Source organism: Cyprinodon tularosa, unplaced genomic scaffold (assembly GCF_016077235.1).
Source record: "Cyprinodon tularosa strain WSP-4 unplaced genomic scaffold, ASM1607723v1 ctg817, whole genome shotgun sequence".
In the NCBI taxonomy this organism is placed as follows: domain Eukaryota; kingdom Metazoa; phylum Chordata; class Actinopteri; order Cyprinodontiformes; family Cyprinodontidae; genus Cyprinodon; species Cyprinodon tularosa.
In genome coordinates, this window is record NW_024039582.1 from 516,961 (window position 1) to 534,593 (window position 17,633).

At 42.6% G+C, this 17,633-nt stretch overlaps 1 protein-coding gene across 3 annotated transcripts in view; it reads right to left on the reverse strand.

Annotated features, from left to right (window-relative positions):
• Positions 1–17,633, reverse strand: part of epha4l (eph receptor A4, like) — a 105,274-nt gene that overhangs the window by 27,802 nt on the left and 59,839 nt on the right. Inside the window, exons 6-11 of one of the 3 annotated variants that reach the window (XM_038272083.1) lie at positions 7,611–7,735; positions 7,359–7,518; positions 5,069–5,180; positions 3,183–3,238; positions 2,642–2,755; positions 1,264–1,458 (exon numbers count right to left, since the gene is read on the reverse strand). In XM_038272083.1, coding sequence (XP_038128011.1) covers positions 1,264–1,458; positions 2,642–2,755; positions 3,183–3,238; positions 5,069–5,180; positions 7,359–7,518; positions 7,611–7,735 — 762 coding nt within the window. Of the gene's footprint in view, positions 1–1,263; positions 1,459–2,641; positions 2,756–3,182; positions 3,242–5,068; positions 5,181–7,358; positions 7,519–7,610; positions 7,736–17,633 lie in introns of all 3 variants that reach the window. The other 2 variants (XM_038272082.1, XM_038272084.1) reach the window with 2 other exon arrangements.

The following is a 17,633-nucleotide window of genomic DNA, read 5'->3' on the forward strand; positions in this document are numbered from 1 at the left end:
TCCAACCGTTGCATTTCCGAATTCTCCTGAGTGGATCCCGACTTTATACGAGTGAATAAAGTGAATGTGATTGGTCGATTATCAAGGGGGCGGGGTTGTTGTGGCGGAAGGTTTGCAAGCAAGTTTGGTTGTGGCCGGTTTGTGGGAAGCATCTTGCTAACCAGTTAGCATCTTAGTGCTAGCAGGTTCCCAATGGGAAATTCCATTGGGACCAAGTAGCACTAAATTAATGACTTAGAAACGACGCTGTCAAGGAACGCTATGGACAGCGGAAACATGCAAGAGGAGGAGAGTTTAGTGTCGGAGGTCGTGGATGAGTCTCCTCCGTCATCCATTTTTTATTTAGAGGAGGAAAGCGGGGACGAAGATGTTGTGGAAGAGGATGCCAGGGCGGCAGAAGCTTGGTTTGGTGTAGAAGGCTTCCAGCCGTACATGTTTGAGCCCTTGCCTCGCAACGCTGCCAGTTCTGTTAGCTCTACGCCTGCTGAAGACACAGACGTCCATCCCCGTGAACACTGGGACGCAACTCAATGGGAAAGGAAAGGATTCTGGTTTCAACCGTTGCGTATATTAGCTGCGACACATGAATCAAGATGCTATGACCGAAAAAAATTTTATCGGCTGAATTTAGGTGTTCAGGCTGACGTTTAACTAACTGGCCTAAAAACAAAAATAGAAATTTTCAAACTTTTGGGACAATCTGGTCTGATAAAGAGTACATTTATATCCATGTTTAAGCCAGAATGATTTGACATTTAGATATAAATTCTCTACGACTTTAACGGGACATTTAATCATTTAATGATGCATTTAAAAATGTAATGGCATATTTGTTATTTGGTTTTACATAAATAAATACATTGCATGTATTTATTGCTGACATGATTTATTTAGTGCCTCTGTATCACTAAGATTGTGGAAACAAATGTGCAACCTCAAACTTGGTGCCTCACAACCTCACAGGGGTGCCGACTCTCACTCTCAGAATCCCTAGGTAAAGGGAGGTAAAAAAAAATGTGGGAAAAAGAAGAATTTAAGGCGTATGAAGGGTTTCCACTGCCCAGTATATTTATAGTTATCATATATTTCCTTTCAGGTACAGGAAGCAGCAGAGAAACGTAAACCGCTGGGCTGGTTTGTCCCCATGTTCACCTTTTCTATGGAATTTATTATGATTTATTGCTGCAGAAACGAGCGAATGGTGCAGAGCGCGGGAGCGGGGGGGGGGGGAGGTTCATTAAAAGTAGGAAAACGGTCACATACTGAACGTACATTTGGTGACCACGCCCTCCAGGTGAATGATGTTGGGGTGGTCAAACTGGCCCATGATGCTGGCCTCAGACAGGAAGTCCCTCCTCTGCTTGTCCGTGTAGCCGGCCTTCAGCGTCTTTATGGCCACGCAGATTTCCCTCTTGCCGGGCATCTTCAGGCGGCCGCTGCAGACCTCGCCGAACTCTCCTGAGAACACATTAAAAACGGCGCCATCAGGGGCGGATTTAGCAGATTTAGGGCCCTAGGCAAAGACAGGTATTCTAGGTTGTGTCCCTCTCTTCTCGTCCCTTTTCTTCTTGTTTTCCTCTCTATGTTTTGTACTCAGCTGACTTTTCATGCTGTCTCTAAAGGAATGAAAGATTTTTTTTCCAAGCACTAAGCTCACTTAGCTGATTGCTCCTTCCTGTGTTTCCAAAAAGGCCAAAGTAAATAACCCAGTCCTTCTTTTCACTGTAGACAAGCCATGATCTGCTTCTCTGTTCTCCATTTTTCATTTGGATGAAATAATAGCTGCATGAATCATGACAGCAGACAAGATAGAGGAGAGCAGGAGGCGGGGTTACCAATCTACTCGCTCTGGGGAGCAGAGTTCGCTGCTTTTAGATGTTGTCTCCAAAGTCTCCAGTAGCAGAAAAAAGTCTCTAGATTTGGCGCTAGGAGCTTTTTAGAAATCAAAGTGCTAGAGGGGTCTGAAAAGTGGCTAAATATAGCGACTAAAGCGCTAAGTTGGCAACACTGCTCTTTGCATGGTTTGTTTCCAAATGGTTTGCTGCTGTCTGTTTGGACCTTTCTGAACATGTGCAGCAAATGGACTGATCCAATATGGCGGACACTGAAGGGGGGGGCTGAGACACACTGAATATTATCAGCGTTCTGATGGCATTTTAGCCATAATTAATGAGCAGAAATAAGGAATAGTTGTATTAACCATACATGTAGTAGTTTTATGGGGCCCCCAGGAACTTGGGGCCCTAGGAAACTGCCTAGAATTGCCTAATGGTAAATCCTGCACCATGATGCATGAGCGCTCTGATCTAGGGGCTGTAGATCTAATCAAAGGTTGTTTGTTTCTGTGTGTGTGCAGGTTTGAAGGGTTCCACTTTAATCATTGATCAGGGTCTTTTTAATCCCCCCCCCCCCCCCCCCTCTCCTTCTATTATCCGCTGGAGCAGAAAAAGAAGAGGAAATAGATATTGATTCTTTAGCTTTATTATTTTGTCATTGGATGACTTTTCTTCGGGTGCAGGAGCAGCACAGACAGCAGATTTAGCTTCTTTATGGTTCCTTTTTTCTCATCCTGGCTTTCTGAAAGTTTGGTTTTTACAGACAACTTTAAATAAAATAAAGCAAAACGCTTGTTTCCTCTTACCAATGCCGATAACTTTCTCGATCTTGATACAGGCAGCGTCTATCTCTTTGGCGAACTCGCGGACGGCTTGATTCGGGTCCTCGTAGGTAAACGGGTCGACGTAAATCCTGACTCCTGAGAACAGAAGCATGAAAAGAAAGGATGGATTCATTCCGTCAACTCAGCTCTCCTCCCTCCATCTGTTCTTTATTTCCATCATGCTGCGGGCTACACCGCCTTCCTCTGGACCCTCTCCTCCTCCTCCTCCTCCCCATACCTCGCTTCCCACTGCGACTCTATTGCTTTTCATGTCACTGTGACTCCGATGAAGATGGAGCTCATTAACTTGAAATTCTTCTGGCATGCAAATAACGACGTTGATGGCTTGATAATGAGGTGTTTGAAACATGTTAGCAAGCAAGTACATTAACTTCCAAATAGTTTATTTCTGTCCCCGTTTTATGGGACTGTGCGGTTTAGCGTGCGTGTACGTTAGCACACCTGGCGGCGCTAATGGTTTTCAATTAGAGAGCGTGTAGGTGGACTGTGAGCTATGAGTTACCTTGATGTAAGTGCTTCTCTTCATCAGAGTCCTGCTTAGCTTTGCTGTATTTACTCCTTCTGGGGAAAAAACAAAACAAAACAACAAAAAAACATTCTTAATGTGATTTCACCATTTATCACATCGTAATTCATAACAATACATTAAGTTAGATGAGAAATCAAAGCATCTCAATTATGATCAACTAGAAATCAGAATCATACATGAAAACCTTCAGCTGAGGGATTCCAGATTTTAAACTTTTTTCCTTCAAAAGCACACATTTAAGATTAACTCTGAACGTATCGCTGCCTCAATCTTTAGAAATATGCTGCTAGTTTCTAGTTAGCATAGCTTACACTAAACTATTAGCAATGCAGCGTAGCTAGCATCATGTTTGTACGACGGAGTATCAGGGACAGACTAGAGATTTTTTTTTATTTTTAAGAATAAAGTCATCATATATCAACCCGTTTCAGAAAGAAAGCTTGGAGCTCCGCCCAGCAGATGACGGCCGACCAGCTCCACCAATCCGCAACCAGAGTCCACTTTGACATCCTGCCCAGTTTGATGCTGCTGCTAAAAGATTTCCTGATTTGTCAAACCGATGCTAAAGTAGAACTTCCCATGATGCTCCACATTCCTCATTTTAGGGAAGAAAGGGATTCTGGGAAGAGTTGTTATGACTTTACTGTGACTGGTGAGTGGGATGGCCAGTGGGGTGGCCAGTGGGGTGGCCAGTGGGGTGGCCAGTGCATTGCGCCGTGTGGCTGTGGCCACCCTACTGGTGGCACCACTGGTATGAAATAAAAGCTAGTCTTTCAAAGTGATGTAGTGTCATTTTTTATCATATAAGTCAAGGGAAAAAAAAATTATCCGATTTGGTAGAAAATAATCTGAAATGGTTAAAAACATTCATTTATTCATCTGTTAAAGATGGGATTTTTAAATTACCAGTCAGTTACAGTAAAGACGTCCGAAACAACAGGTGAACCTGAACGTTTTTACAAGCTGATAATAATATTTATATCTAAACTGAGAGTTTTTAAATCAATCCAGAAGAAGAAGCTTTTCTTAAAGGCAGCCTGATTTGTTCATATTGATGCACAGGTCAGGGAAGGCAGAGATGAGTGTGCAACGGTTGATGGTAAACGGTAATTTCAGTCACTCTCTACAATCGCTTTCTGGCAGCAGCAGCAAAACAACAGCGGCCGTCACATGCATATAAAACAAGGCTGGGACAACCGCCTGCTGGGACGGAGAGAGAGGGAGTCACATGGAAAAGAGGAAAAACACACAACCAATGATTTAGTCTCCATAAGGTGCAGAAAACCATCAACTTCTCTTTTTTTTTTGTCTAAATAAACCAACAGAGAGAGAGGGAGCGTGGTTAACACCCTGAGGAGAGACGGCCCATCTGCATGTAATCCCATCTGCGTGACGGCGCTTTGTCCCTCTGCCTGGTTAGCGCCCTGAGATGAGGTCACTGCAGATCCACCTGATGCCTCTCCTCCATCTTGCTCTGGATTCTGGCTCCTTCTTTCCCCGCTCATCCCGCTGCCTCGCCTCACACTCCTCTTTTTTTCTTTTCTCACTTCCCTCTTTCTTTTAAACGGCGGCCGGAAAAGCAGCAGGAGAAAAAAAAATAACCGGCAGCCGTGATTACCACAGCTAGGAGGGGGGGGAGGTGGAGGAGACAGGGAGCAAGGGGGTCGCTGATTGCATCTCTTCAGCTGTCGGAGCTGTCAATCACACCTCCGGTGCGGCGAGTCATCCCTCATCCGACGTGAGCTGGTTGAACAAGCTGCCCGGGGGGGTGGGGGGGTCCTGACAGCTGCTTTTCCGACCCCGGAGGAAGACGTCCCTCAGCTGGACGTAAAAAGAGACAGGAAGCGGAAGGGACTCACCTGCGGCTGATGACGAAAGCACTGATGAGGATGATGAGGAGGACCACGCTGCCCACCACCGACACCAGCAGCACGGTGGAGTTGGCCCCGTCGCCTATGATGGGGGCCGGCACTGTGGGAAAAAAAAAAAAAAAGAAGTAGAAAGTGAGAAAAGTCAACGTAGTTACGACCGGATCAAAGAGCCGCGGTGCTTTGTGCGTATTTGTCGAAGTAACTGATCTCCCTCCTACTTCCTCCCCATATGCCACCCCACCCCCCGCCTCCATTTTACAGTCCTGCCCCATAAAACCTGCAGGCTGCACGCTTGGCTGGGGGACAATGATGATCCATTAAGGTGTGCGCTTGACCGTGTCATCATCACACACCGCTGTGACTCCGCGTTACAAAGAGGACACCTGGCTCCGCAGCCGACCTCCGTCCCTTTAATTTAATCTACAGCCTGTGAATCCCACAGCATGGATGTCAGAACACGATGGTTTAGCTCTGCGGACCGCAAACATCACAGCCACAGAAACAAAAGGCTCCCTTTGGTTTGAGAGCAGTTATACGGCACTAACCAGCGTTTTAAATCAGAAGCTTTTAACGGAAATCACCTATAAACCTGAATAAAAAACAGGATAGATGCTGTTTAACGGCTTCTTTAATCAGAGATGGCAAAAGTACTCACTTTCCGTACTTGAGTAAAAGTACAGATAGTTGTGTTAAAAAATACTCTGGTAAAAGTGGAAGTACTGATTAAACTTCTTTACTCAAGTAAAAGTAACAAAGTACAGGCTTGTAAATTTCCTTAAAGTATAAAAGTAAAAGTAGAAACCACTTTTTTCATGCCGTTGCCTACATTTTAAATGGATGTCTGCCAATAGGACTAGATCTCCGTTGTGTTCATTTTCAATCATCTCGTCGTCCATGCTACTATGCTAACGCCACCGCCACCAAGCTGCAATGATTTGCCGCCAATGAATCCCGCCGAATCTGTCGATTCATCTTGTAGCGGTGCGTCAAATGCAACGTAGATTCCCATCCAATTAGATTGAATTTGGTATTGATGACATGAAAAATAATAACGGTAACTCCATTGAAATGATTCAAAACTAAAGTAACGAGACAATTTTTTAAAATGTAAGGAGTAGAAAGTACAGATATTTGTGTAAAAATGTAAGGAGTAGAAGTAAAAAGTCGCCATAAAAATAAGTAGTAAAGTAAAGTAAAAATATCAGAAAAAACTACTTGAGTACAGAAACGAAGTATTTGTACTTCGTTACTTCCCATCTGTGAAATTAATAAATGTCAGCAAAAATGTAGAAGTAACAACCAGGTTATCAAACTCCTGACAGGTTAGCGGGAAACTTCCTGTTTCCTTTTATAGGAGCAACGACCAACTGGAGGTTGGGCTCTTTTCTCACATCCAGTGTTTGACGTTTCCTCCATATTGGATTCTCCATTCCTTCCATGTGTTTGTAAAAACTATGAAACCAGATGCGGAATTAGGAAATTTGGGGCCCTAGGCAAAGACAGGCAGGGGGCCTCTTCCCATTGCTTGTTTTCAAATGGTTTGCTGCTGTCTGTTTGGACCTTTCTGAACATGTGTATGGCGTTACATTTATGTCATAACCAACGCGAGCAAAATAAATATACTCGCATGTGTGTTAAACTACTTCTGCGCATGGTTTATCTACCGCTGCGCGGGAAACTGCTGCTTCAAGAGGAGAAAATCTCTCTCCGCGTGCGCCAGCTCCTCTACGTGCGCTCAGAAACTCTCCGCGAAGACGGCCGCCCTCTTGAAAGCGTCTCTGCGCTCGGACCGATTTTCTCCTCGCGCGGAGGTAAAGTGGTTTTGACAGGTTGGGCGGAGACAACTGTAAGCCTCCTCCTGATTGGGCCTTGCAGACACGATCTCACAGGAAGTAGTGTCAGGAAGCATTTGACTGACAGCTCGTCAGTTAAGACGACGGCTCGAGGCGGGACAGTGACGCAGCGCCTTCTACCGCGGCGGTAGATAAACCATGCGCAGAAGCAGTTTAACTAACATGCCAGTATGTTTATTTTGCTCGCGTTGGTTATGACATAAATGTAACGCCATACATGTGCAGCAAGTGGACTGATCTAATATGGTGGACACTAATTAATGTGCACAAATAAGGAATAGTTGTATTAACCATACATGGAAACAGAGTTCTATGGGGCCCTAGGCAACAGCCTAGCATTGCCTGATGTTTGAATGATTTCAGTGCTACCATTTAAAAACACTTTAGTAGAAGTTAGAGGACCAACTTCCTGAGGAGAGACTCACCGGAGTTCGTCATGAACTCAAAGGGCCCGCTGAATTCGCCGTAGCCGGCGGCGGTGCGAGCACGCACGTGGAACACGTAGGAGGTGAGAGGGGTCAGGCTCTTGATGTCCGTGCTTCTGGACGACGTCTTTATGATGCGATAGCTCCTCTCGTTCTGGTCCTGAGGAAGACGAAGAGTCGATAACGGTCGGTTTTATTGAAGTTTGATCTGTGGGAACCAAAGGGGGCCTTGATTAAAAAAAAAAAACTCACCTTCTCGTAATACTTGACCTCATACTCCAGGATGACGCCGTTGGAGCGCTCTGGTGGCTGCCAGGCCAGCGAGATGGTGTGTCTGGTGATGTCCTTTGCCTGGATGGAGGTCACTGGAGAAGGAGCTGATTAAAGACAGAGAAGAAGTCAACCTCACTAACTGTAGAAAATAGGAATCACTTTGGGTTAGTTTGTATAAAATAGCAGAAATCCTCACAATGGTGAAATATTAGGAGCCTTTCTAGTTATCCACATGCTAACATTCTCCCGCCTTGCTATCATGTCTGCCTCTATTCCACCAATCAGAGACTCACCAGCAGGAAGTTCGTTTTTCTGCTTATTTTTACTTTTTATCTGTTGTTTCAGAGACAGAAATCAGTGATAAACGAACCACGGCTAACTGCTAATGCTTCCGAGAAAGGTGGCTATAGGGGTTTTCCAAAAAAGTAAAAAACAAAAACAATCCTCTGGACTTTCTTTCCAAGTTTGAAGACGTTTCTCTTCAAAATGTCAGAAATAGGGTTGAGTTCCAGGTTTTATAGAGTGGAACAAAAACAAAGGCTTGTTTTTGTTTAGAAAACATTGAAATAGAAACGGACGAACGGGTTCATCCCTTTGGAATGGGGATTGTTTGGCTTCTTTGTTAGCCTGCAATGCCCCATACCTGTCTATGTCTCTGAAAGGGGGGTCGTTAGAGGGAATAGTTGGCCTGGTTGAATATTTGAGGTCTTCTATTTCCCTGTAAAGGTGTTTCGGGTTGAAGCCAAAGAAGACGGTTTGTGACGTCACGGTGCGGTATCGGCTGTTGATCAAGTCCCAGTGCTGTATCTGGTGTTTGTCACAACGCGCTATTATCCAAGTCATCTTGAAAACATTCTTCTTCCAAATGTTGGCTACATATTACGGGTTTTTTCTCTGGCCAGAAGTTCGATGGCAAATCCTCCCTCTTCAAGTTGGCGATCCAACGACCAACCCGTCCGTGGAGGATCAGGAATCAGAAAGGTGGAATAACTCTTTTTTTCACTTTTACCCGATGTATTCCAGCATCCAGCTGCCATGCACGTGGGCATTGTCAGTTTCACTATAGCTCTGGTGAATTTCAATGGTGAAGTCCTCTGGAAATCTTCAATAATTGTTGTTGATTGCAGATGTGTCTAGTAGTTCCCATTGATTTAGCTTGGAAAGCGGGGAGAATGGCGCTAGGCTTACCGCACCGTGACGTCACTGCTGGAAGATGGCAAAAATGGCCGCTCCCAGACTCGGTGATTGCAATGAAAATTATTTTATTTTTCTACTCATTAATGCTAAATTAATTAAATCACTACGAGCGTATTAGTTATTTGTAGCTGAGCGGACTTTTCCTTTAAGCTGCTGAGGAAAGTAAGTGAGTGAAATGTTTTCCTCCCCAAAAGTGCTGGAGATGTTTTTCCCTCCACGGCTCCATCTGTCATTCCCTCTTGTCTGATTACATTTCATCCCTTTCTGAAGCGTTCCTCCTGCTTCCATCTCTGGCGAGGCCATAAATTCCTCTCCGTAACAATGAGTGTGCTTAACCCAATCCTGGCCTCTTCTCACGGCCGGGAGATAAAAAGTTTGATTTGTGCGGCGGTGATACGCCGAGGGGAGGGAACAAGTGTAGGCCGTAATCGGTGCTTTAACCTTCACGTGTTCACAGCGTCGGGACGCAGACAGCGCCGCCGTTTGAAATATGGCCTCATTATCAGCTGCAGCAGAAACGGCTCCAGATAAGATCCCACACCGCAGCTTTAATGAAAACCAATTGATTTTCTGTGTTTAAAGCAAAGGATAAAAAAACACAAAGGTGTGGAGCTGATTTGAGTTTGTTCAATCTCTTCGTTTCTACGTAGGTTTTCTCAGGGTGACCTGAAGAGCGGCGACAAATGGAGTCAGAGAAAGCGAGCCAAATATGGAGCCTCTGTTTTATTAAATCGTAATATTAGATCAGATTTACTTCTGGCAAGTTCAAAGAGGAATGGAGGAGATGGCATCAATGTCCAGACTGAACTTTGACCCTTTTAGCAGGAGAAGTGAGATGAAGTGATGAACAGGGTAAAAGGAAACGCTGTTTTTAAGCGACTTTGGGGGAATTTATCATCTTTAAGCATCTTTAAGGAGTCCTAACCTGGTATTTTATTTACATAATCCTTTAAAGGCACACTATGCAACATTTTTCAGTTAATTAATGTGTTCCATAACGTTTTGGATGATTAAATGAGTCCTTTCAGGTCGAACAAAGGTTTTCTCGGCCGCCCTGGTGGTCTGTAGGGGAAATACCGTACTTGCAATTGCAGGAGCCCTCGGCCCGCACCCACAGGCTCAGAAGTCTCGTGCGTCGCGAGAGTCGGTCTTGCTTTACGGCGAGAACTGCTACACGCCCCCAGTGAAAGGCATGCTCGTTGCTAGCGCAGTGGCGATATTTGTGCAGTTATCATGGCGGAACCAGCGAGAAAACAGTGAAAGCCCATGTCGGAGCAGGCAAGAAAGAGGAAAAGGGCTCTCTACCGCAGTAGACATGGTGATTCGTTGCGTTCGCCTGTCTGCTAAGCTCAAAATAACAGTGCCTGGCTTGACGGAGAAACCAGGAGAACAGCTGAGCGTATTTACGACAGTGCACTTTTACTTTCGCCCTCTGGGGGGAGCCTCGCTGGAAAATCAACACCGCTTGCATAGTATACCTTTAAAGGAAAAGTCCGGTCAGCGAGGAATAATCAATGGATCACTATTTATACCTAAAACTAATACGTTTGCGGTGATTTAATGAATTTAGCCAAAAAATAAAAGCAAACATTTTCATTGCGATCACTGAGTCTGGAAGCGGCCATCTTTGACCAAATATAGTAGCCCCTCCCTCCTGCCATCTTCCAGCAGTGATGTCACGGTGCGGTAAGCCTAGCGCCATTCTCCCCGCTTTCCAAGCTAAATCAATGGGAACTACTAGACACATCTGCAATCAACAACAATTATTGAAGATTTCCAGAGGACTTCACCATTGAAATTCACCAGAGCTGATATTTCTCTCCAGGATGGAGTCACAGCCAAACAGGAACAGACCAGATGAAGCTACTCTGAGAAAAAGCAGAGCAGGGCTCCATGTTAACCATCGCCCGATCGCCCGGGGTGAGTAGTTTTTATTGTCGGGAGAGAACAAATTTCATTGCATTTGTAAAATGATCGCAAAAAAAAAATATTTATCACTCAAAATTACTTTAAAATCACCGACATTCGATGAAAACGACCCACAAGCGTTGCCGGCGCCATCTTTGTTGTTTTGTACACATTCTAGTGTGATTTTCTGCTAGATGGCGTGATTCAGCTCTTGGGGAGAGAATTCTGCAGAGCAGCAGCTGGATGATGAATTAATCTATACTATAATACACACTAGATTAAAAATGATCAGTCAGGGATGAGGAAAATAATAATAATAATTGTATGCGCACAGTGTAAATATTTCTATCATATGGCAGCCTTCTGTGCAGTGATGCAGGTCATACATTAAAAAATGTTTTTCTCTTAGACATTGAAGTGGTGCATTTAAATGTTATAGAGCTAAACATGTTAGATTGGTGAGTAGTAGTAGTGGAAGTTTTTAACCTGTCAAGTTTTTACATTTTTAACATTATAATTTATATTTTTCCAAGCACACAACAGTTTAAAGCAAAGTTTAGTTTGAAAAGAATGAGCAGGAAGGATTGAAAAGCATGTTAACACGGTAATGTAGGCTTGAGTTCATTATCTGACGCATGCAGATACACACCAGGAACCTGGAAACTTAAAAAATACTGAATTACAAAAAACATTTAAAAAACAAACATGTTTCATTGATATATATATGCAAAAATGAATATTAGGAACTATATTTATCAAACATTATACTGGGCAAGTAAAAATTGTTTTTGGGCAAATGAAATGTGAAAGTCACTTGCCCAAAAATCCATAACGTCAACCCCTGCAGAGAGAGCAGAACGTTAGAGATTGAACTAACAGATTCTGCAGAGTGGGAGAATAGAGATAGAATGAAGCAGAATGATGAAAAAGGGGTCCCTATGTCCTCCAGCAGTCTAAGCCTATAGCAGCAGAACTATAGAGATAGATCAGGATAACCTGAGCCACTCTAACTAGAAGCTTTATCAAAAAGGAAAGTTTTAAGCCGTGGGTCAGCACTGGGACTTGATCAACAGCCGATACCGCACTGTGATGTCACAGACCAGTAGGTGGCAGTAGTGTTCTTTGACAAACATGGATGCCTCCAGTAAAGCACATTCACATGAAAATAAAAACTGATCATTTATTGAACAGGATGGAATCATTTCATATTTAAAGAACTTTCAGAAGTTTGAATTCTGAAATAAACTCGCAGGTAAGCTCGTCTCTTGCATCTGCTCCTCTGGGTCCGAACGGAGCAGATCTTTGACCTCTGCCATCACCGTGACGTTACTCGCTCCACGCCATCTGCCTTTTTAAAAAATTACAGTGCAATGATTAATGAGGGGAGCCCCGATGCACAGATTATGATTGGATTATCTATGACACCATATACATTCTCATCACCCGGGCCGGGGACTCCAGGGAGGATAACCCTCCAGCTAAGCCTGACAAACCCCCTGCTTTTAGTCAGGGATTGAGTTCAAACAGGCCTGGAACTCAAGCACCGCTCATGGATTGGGTTTCATTGAGCTGAAGAAGCAGCAGGAGGAGGGTGGGGGCGGGGGGGTACGGTTCAGGAGTGGCGGGGGTCATGATGGAGATGGAGAGGGATGGAATTGCAGACATCACTTGGTAAAAGGATTAACCCGAGGTTGTGTCATCCTGTTGGCCTAATGTGTTGCGTCTCCGTTAAACATTTAGATGGCGGCCATTTGTATCCCTCCCGATCAATCTTACGCGGCAGCGGGAGGCAATTTAAGGGCCCCCATGGGGGCCGACCGAGGATGCACTGAATCAGAAAGGAAACACCTGAGAGGTCAGGCGGGCTTAAATCCCCCAGGCCCGTCCAGCCATCCATCTTTCCTCCAAAGATGACAGATATGGCCGCGTAATCACGTTTTATTTTCCCCCTGACTAATGTCCAGATAAAGATGAGGGATTTTCTCCTCATCTGACTGCAGCTCAGAGTCGTCTATGGGGGTTAGCTGTTACAGCATGCCGAGTCACATTAGATGCCAGCGGTGAAATATGGGGAGAATTATGCCCCATTATTGTTCTAATCCAAAAACAATCCCAGAAAAAACTTAGAATAACATTTTGATCATTTTGCTGTTTTCTCCTGATTAATTTTTTTTCTTCATATTTTATTTTTTTTCAGTAATTATAAAGATTTTATATTATTATTATATTTATAACCAAAACCTAAGAAATGAAATTTAAAATCTATAAAAGAATATATTTTAGAATAAATATTCAAAATAAAAAATCTGAAGGAAAACAAGTTCTTTGCAACAATAATGAAACCAAATTCACTCCATAGTTTAAAAACCTTTTTGCAGATGACAGTTTTTTTATTTTGAGTTTAAGGGATTTATTTAAAGAACTGATTATCAAAAAACCTCAGAAAAGTTTTCAACAGGAGAACATCTACAGTATAAACGCAAATTAAAAGGCTACGTCCCCACTGCAGGCAGGGTTCCTGCGGGTCCTTAAAAAGTCTTAAAAGGCATTGAATTCTTCAAAATAAAACTAAGGCCTTAATTGGTATTAAAATGTCTTAAATCAGTCTTTCGTAGGTCTTAATTTTTAAAACAGGGATTATTTTTATTACCATTTATTGTTGTAATCTAAATAAAACAATAAAATTGACATTTTTTTTTTATCAAAAAAAAAATATAACGGCTCGCCATTATTGGTTCCGTCCCGATAGCGGAACCAATAAAGCGGCCGGGACATTTGGGAGATGCACCATTAACTTTTTGTCTGGAAAATATGAGCAAGTGTAAATGTAACCAAAATTGTCTCCAGCCAAGAGTTTTCTCCATGGCTAAAACCAGGGAACTTCAAGTGGCATTAAAAAGTCTTAAAAAGTCTTGAATTTAACTTGCATTAAGCTGTAGGAACCTTGGCAGGCTTTGATGCACGATTACGTTTTTTTTTTTGTAAAATCCAACTTTTTTGCGTTAGAGAATAGTAACCTATATCGGCTACTAGGTTTGTCATGATACTAAACTTTTCAACTCAATACCGATACTAGGGATGCACGATATTGGGATTTTGGCCGATATCCGATATTTTAAAACTCATGTAGCCGATAACCGATATCGATACCGATGTTAAAGCTGGACAAAAATAAGTAGTCATTGAAAATAGCAGTTTTGTTATCCATTTCTGACACTTTGAAAAATAATATACTCAAATATATTTTCATATGCTGATATCAAATTGATTTTTAAAAACGCGGTATCGATCTATTTTACTTTCAAAATCTGGTGAAATTTCATCGTTCTGTTACAAACTCTCGTGATATTTTGCAAATTCTTGTGAGATTTTGTTAGTAAAATAGATCAATACCGCGTCAATATATCAACATATAAAAATATGGCAAAATTTCGTGAATTTTCGGGGGATTTCGTAGCATAACGATGACATATAGCAATATTTCATTAGTAAAAGAGATTGATATGGTGTTTTAAAATGGCAATATATCAGCATATGAAGATATTGGGATATTTTAATGGATCAATATTTTTTCCCTCGTCTTTAGAAGTTTTTAAGTCTGTAAAAAAGAAGTTTTTGAGGAAAAAGAAGAAGTAGTATTTATTTATTTTTTTTAGACTTTAGAAACTCAGAAGCTGATCAAATATCGGGTTAAATATCGGTGGGGTGGCCGATGTCCGATATTCAGTTTTAAGGCCGATACCGATAGGGAGCCGATTATATCGTGCATCCCTAACCGATACTAAGGAAAATATTCGATACCATTTTCGATACCACAAGGATAAAAACAAAGACTCCAAAATTCAACAGAAATATTTTCATAAAAAAATAAAATACAATAAACAATAAGAACAATATTTTGAGGTTGTATGCTGTGCACAATATTATGCAAGCTTGATAAAAAACGTATAAAATTAAAATTAAATGTTCCTTCCTTCTCAGCAGGTGCAGTTTCAGACAAAAAAGTCTGAAACTGAAAAGTGCGTAGAATTATTCAATCACACAGTGTTCAGAAAGTGCATTTTTCACTATTCTGCACTTTAGATGAATGACTGTTTAGGTGCCACTGGTGGTGGCACTGTATCGATATTTTTAAAAACGAGTATCGTATCCGGATACAACGTTTCAGTATCGATACTTTTGACAACCCTGTCGGCTACTAATGTGGTTCAGGTCGGATAAAAGCGACCTTGCCGTTCAGATACAGGTCGCGTTTGAAAAGATCGGATTCGTATCGGATTCAGGGCATAAAAGCCAAGCAGCCTGGATCGCAATGGAAAACAGGATCTGATTTGTTCAAACTGTCATGAAAAGATCGGATACAGGTCCTATAAGGGCAAAAAAATAAAAAATCGGATTTGTTTCACTTCAGGCTGCTGTGTGAACGTAGCCAAAATGTCTTCCTGTCTATAATGAATGTTGGTAAATCTTGTTAGACCAAGTTAGACATTAGAGAACCCTGCAGGTGAATCTTTATACATAAAGGCTGCAGTTTGTTGCAGCCTCCTGCAGGCGTGGGCAATAATAAGTGTTAGAGGCAACGAAGATTCACTAGCGGTTGCAGAAATGCTTGCTAGCACCAAACACACACACCTGAAACAAACAGGAGCCCATTACTCATCCTGAATCAATCAGACCACCCATGCACATGGAATAAAGGTGCAGTGAGTCAGCCTTTGGTTGGTCAGGACACCTTCCCTACGGGCCTCAAAGAAAAGCTGCCATCTTTTATTTTTTATGACCTTAGCCTCAGTCTTGGCTTGTTGCCTCTGCGGCGGCGCGGCTCTGCTTTCAGGAGGCAAACGGTTCGCGCTGCACATGTGGCCGCCAGACTGGAGCCCGTTCACCAGGTTCCAGGTCCTAAAACTCGCCGGCGACGAGGAGGAATGGCCGACCGGGGAGCCGTTTCCAGAAGCACCGCGCCCGCTTGCAGGGTCCCCCCCCCTCCCATCCTGGATGAACAGAATCCGCCTCTACCTCCCAAAACACATTTCCACATGTATGGAAACTCTCCTCCATGGGGGTGGGAGGACTCCCCCCCCCCCGGACACATACTCTTATTCACCATCAGCCTGCCAAGAATCTGGTATCAAACATAAACACGTCTCCTCCCGCTGAATTCTTCCCTCAGACATTAAGTGCTTGATCCCATGAAGAAGAAGAAGAAGAAAACATTCATTTACAGCCAGGGGTCACTTCAAAGCACAGACGACTGAGAAATCGTTCAGCATCTACGTAGGCTCGGTCACAGATCTACGATCCCGTTGGTCCTTAGACCGGCTGCTCCTTCCTCCCGCCGCTCCATCTTATCCAGCAGAAACTCCAACTTCTCAGAGGAAGGCGGAGGCGTCTTCTAAATCCTAACAGATCGATCATAATCACGGCGATCCAAGATGTCTGCATGAGGGACGGCCATCAGGAAGAGATGATTGGCTGGATTAAAGCGGCTGAAACCAGAGCTACCGAAGCCCTGCTGAGCATTAGCAGCCAGAAATCCAATCAGTCTGCAGCTTTTTCACATTTGGCAACAAAGACTTTGATGGAAAAGGGAAATGAAGCTCATCTTCATCTTTCAGCTGAGAGACGAGGCTGACCTGAGGCTGCGAAGGTCCAAGGAAAACCTTCGCTTTCACCGCCGCAGGGATGACGACCACGAGAGAACAGAGGGAAGGAGACAAAGCGCAGGATGGAAAGCCGTGCAAAACAAACTGCATGTATGGAGGCAATAATGCTTCATTATTTTGGCAAAGAACAAAGATAAAATAATCCAATCTAGAATAAAAACTTTATAACGTTTGAATCAACGTTTTAAGGTCACTTTTTGGTTTTCTCAGGTTGTTAATTCAAAATAACTTTTTATTTATTTTTCAAATCTTTTTGTGTCCAATCTGTTTTTTTAATGCAGTTTCGTTAATTGCATTCTTTTCAAAATTTTGTCTTGCAGATCATTTTCTCTTCTCTCGCGAATATCACAAATGCTCCCTTTTTTTTAACTTTCTTTTCTGCTTTTCTGTGCTCCAATTGTTTTATTACTTTCACAAATGTTTTTGCTTTTATTCTGCTTTTCTTTTTTCTTCTATTTTATTAGCTAATTCATGTAAATCACTTTGAATTATCCGTGTACTGAATTGTGCTATGCAAATAAACTTGCCTTAACCGATAAAAATGTTGTAGCTAACGTCCAGCAGACCAATAAAAATGCATCTTTAGTCCTCATTAAAGAGGAAAGCTGTGATCAGTAAAACACAATCTACAAAACAGAAGAAAAAAAAAAAAAAAATATATATATATATATATATAATTAAAAAAAAAGAAACCATGAAAGAATCGTTTATGAAAACTGATCTTGAAAATGTTTTTTTTAAGTTTGGTTTCTGGATTAGATTTTTTTAAATTTTGTTTACAAAACATGTTTTTAGGAAAAATAATGGAACAAAATTAACTCCATACAATTTGGGTTTTATGATCTTCTGAAAGCTACAGTGTGAATAGAAATGAATGAATTAGCATTAGTAGCATCGCTGGGAGTAAAGGATACTTCAGTGAGAACTAAAATAAAAATAAAAAGATTTTAGGAAATTTTGGGGGAAATCCTTGTTTTTTTCGGTGATGAACAGACCTGCTTCTCCTGTGATTTGGTTCGGCTCTAAATGCAGATGCTCTGTTCAGGTCTACCTTAAAAAAACATAAAACTTCCACACCAGCAGAGCTTCCAGCTGCAGATCCAAATACTTGAAATATGCAGAAGTGAGAAGCCAAAGGCAACATCATCGTTTCTAACAGCTTCCAGGCAGTAGCTCAGCCTCAGGGGGACGCTGCCCCGCTCGCTGTGTTACTGTGTCTTAGCATTAGCGCTCA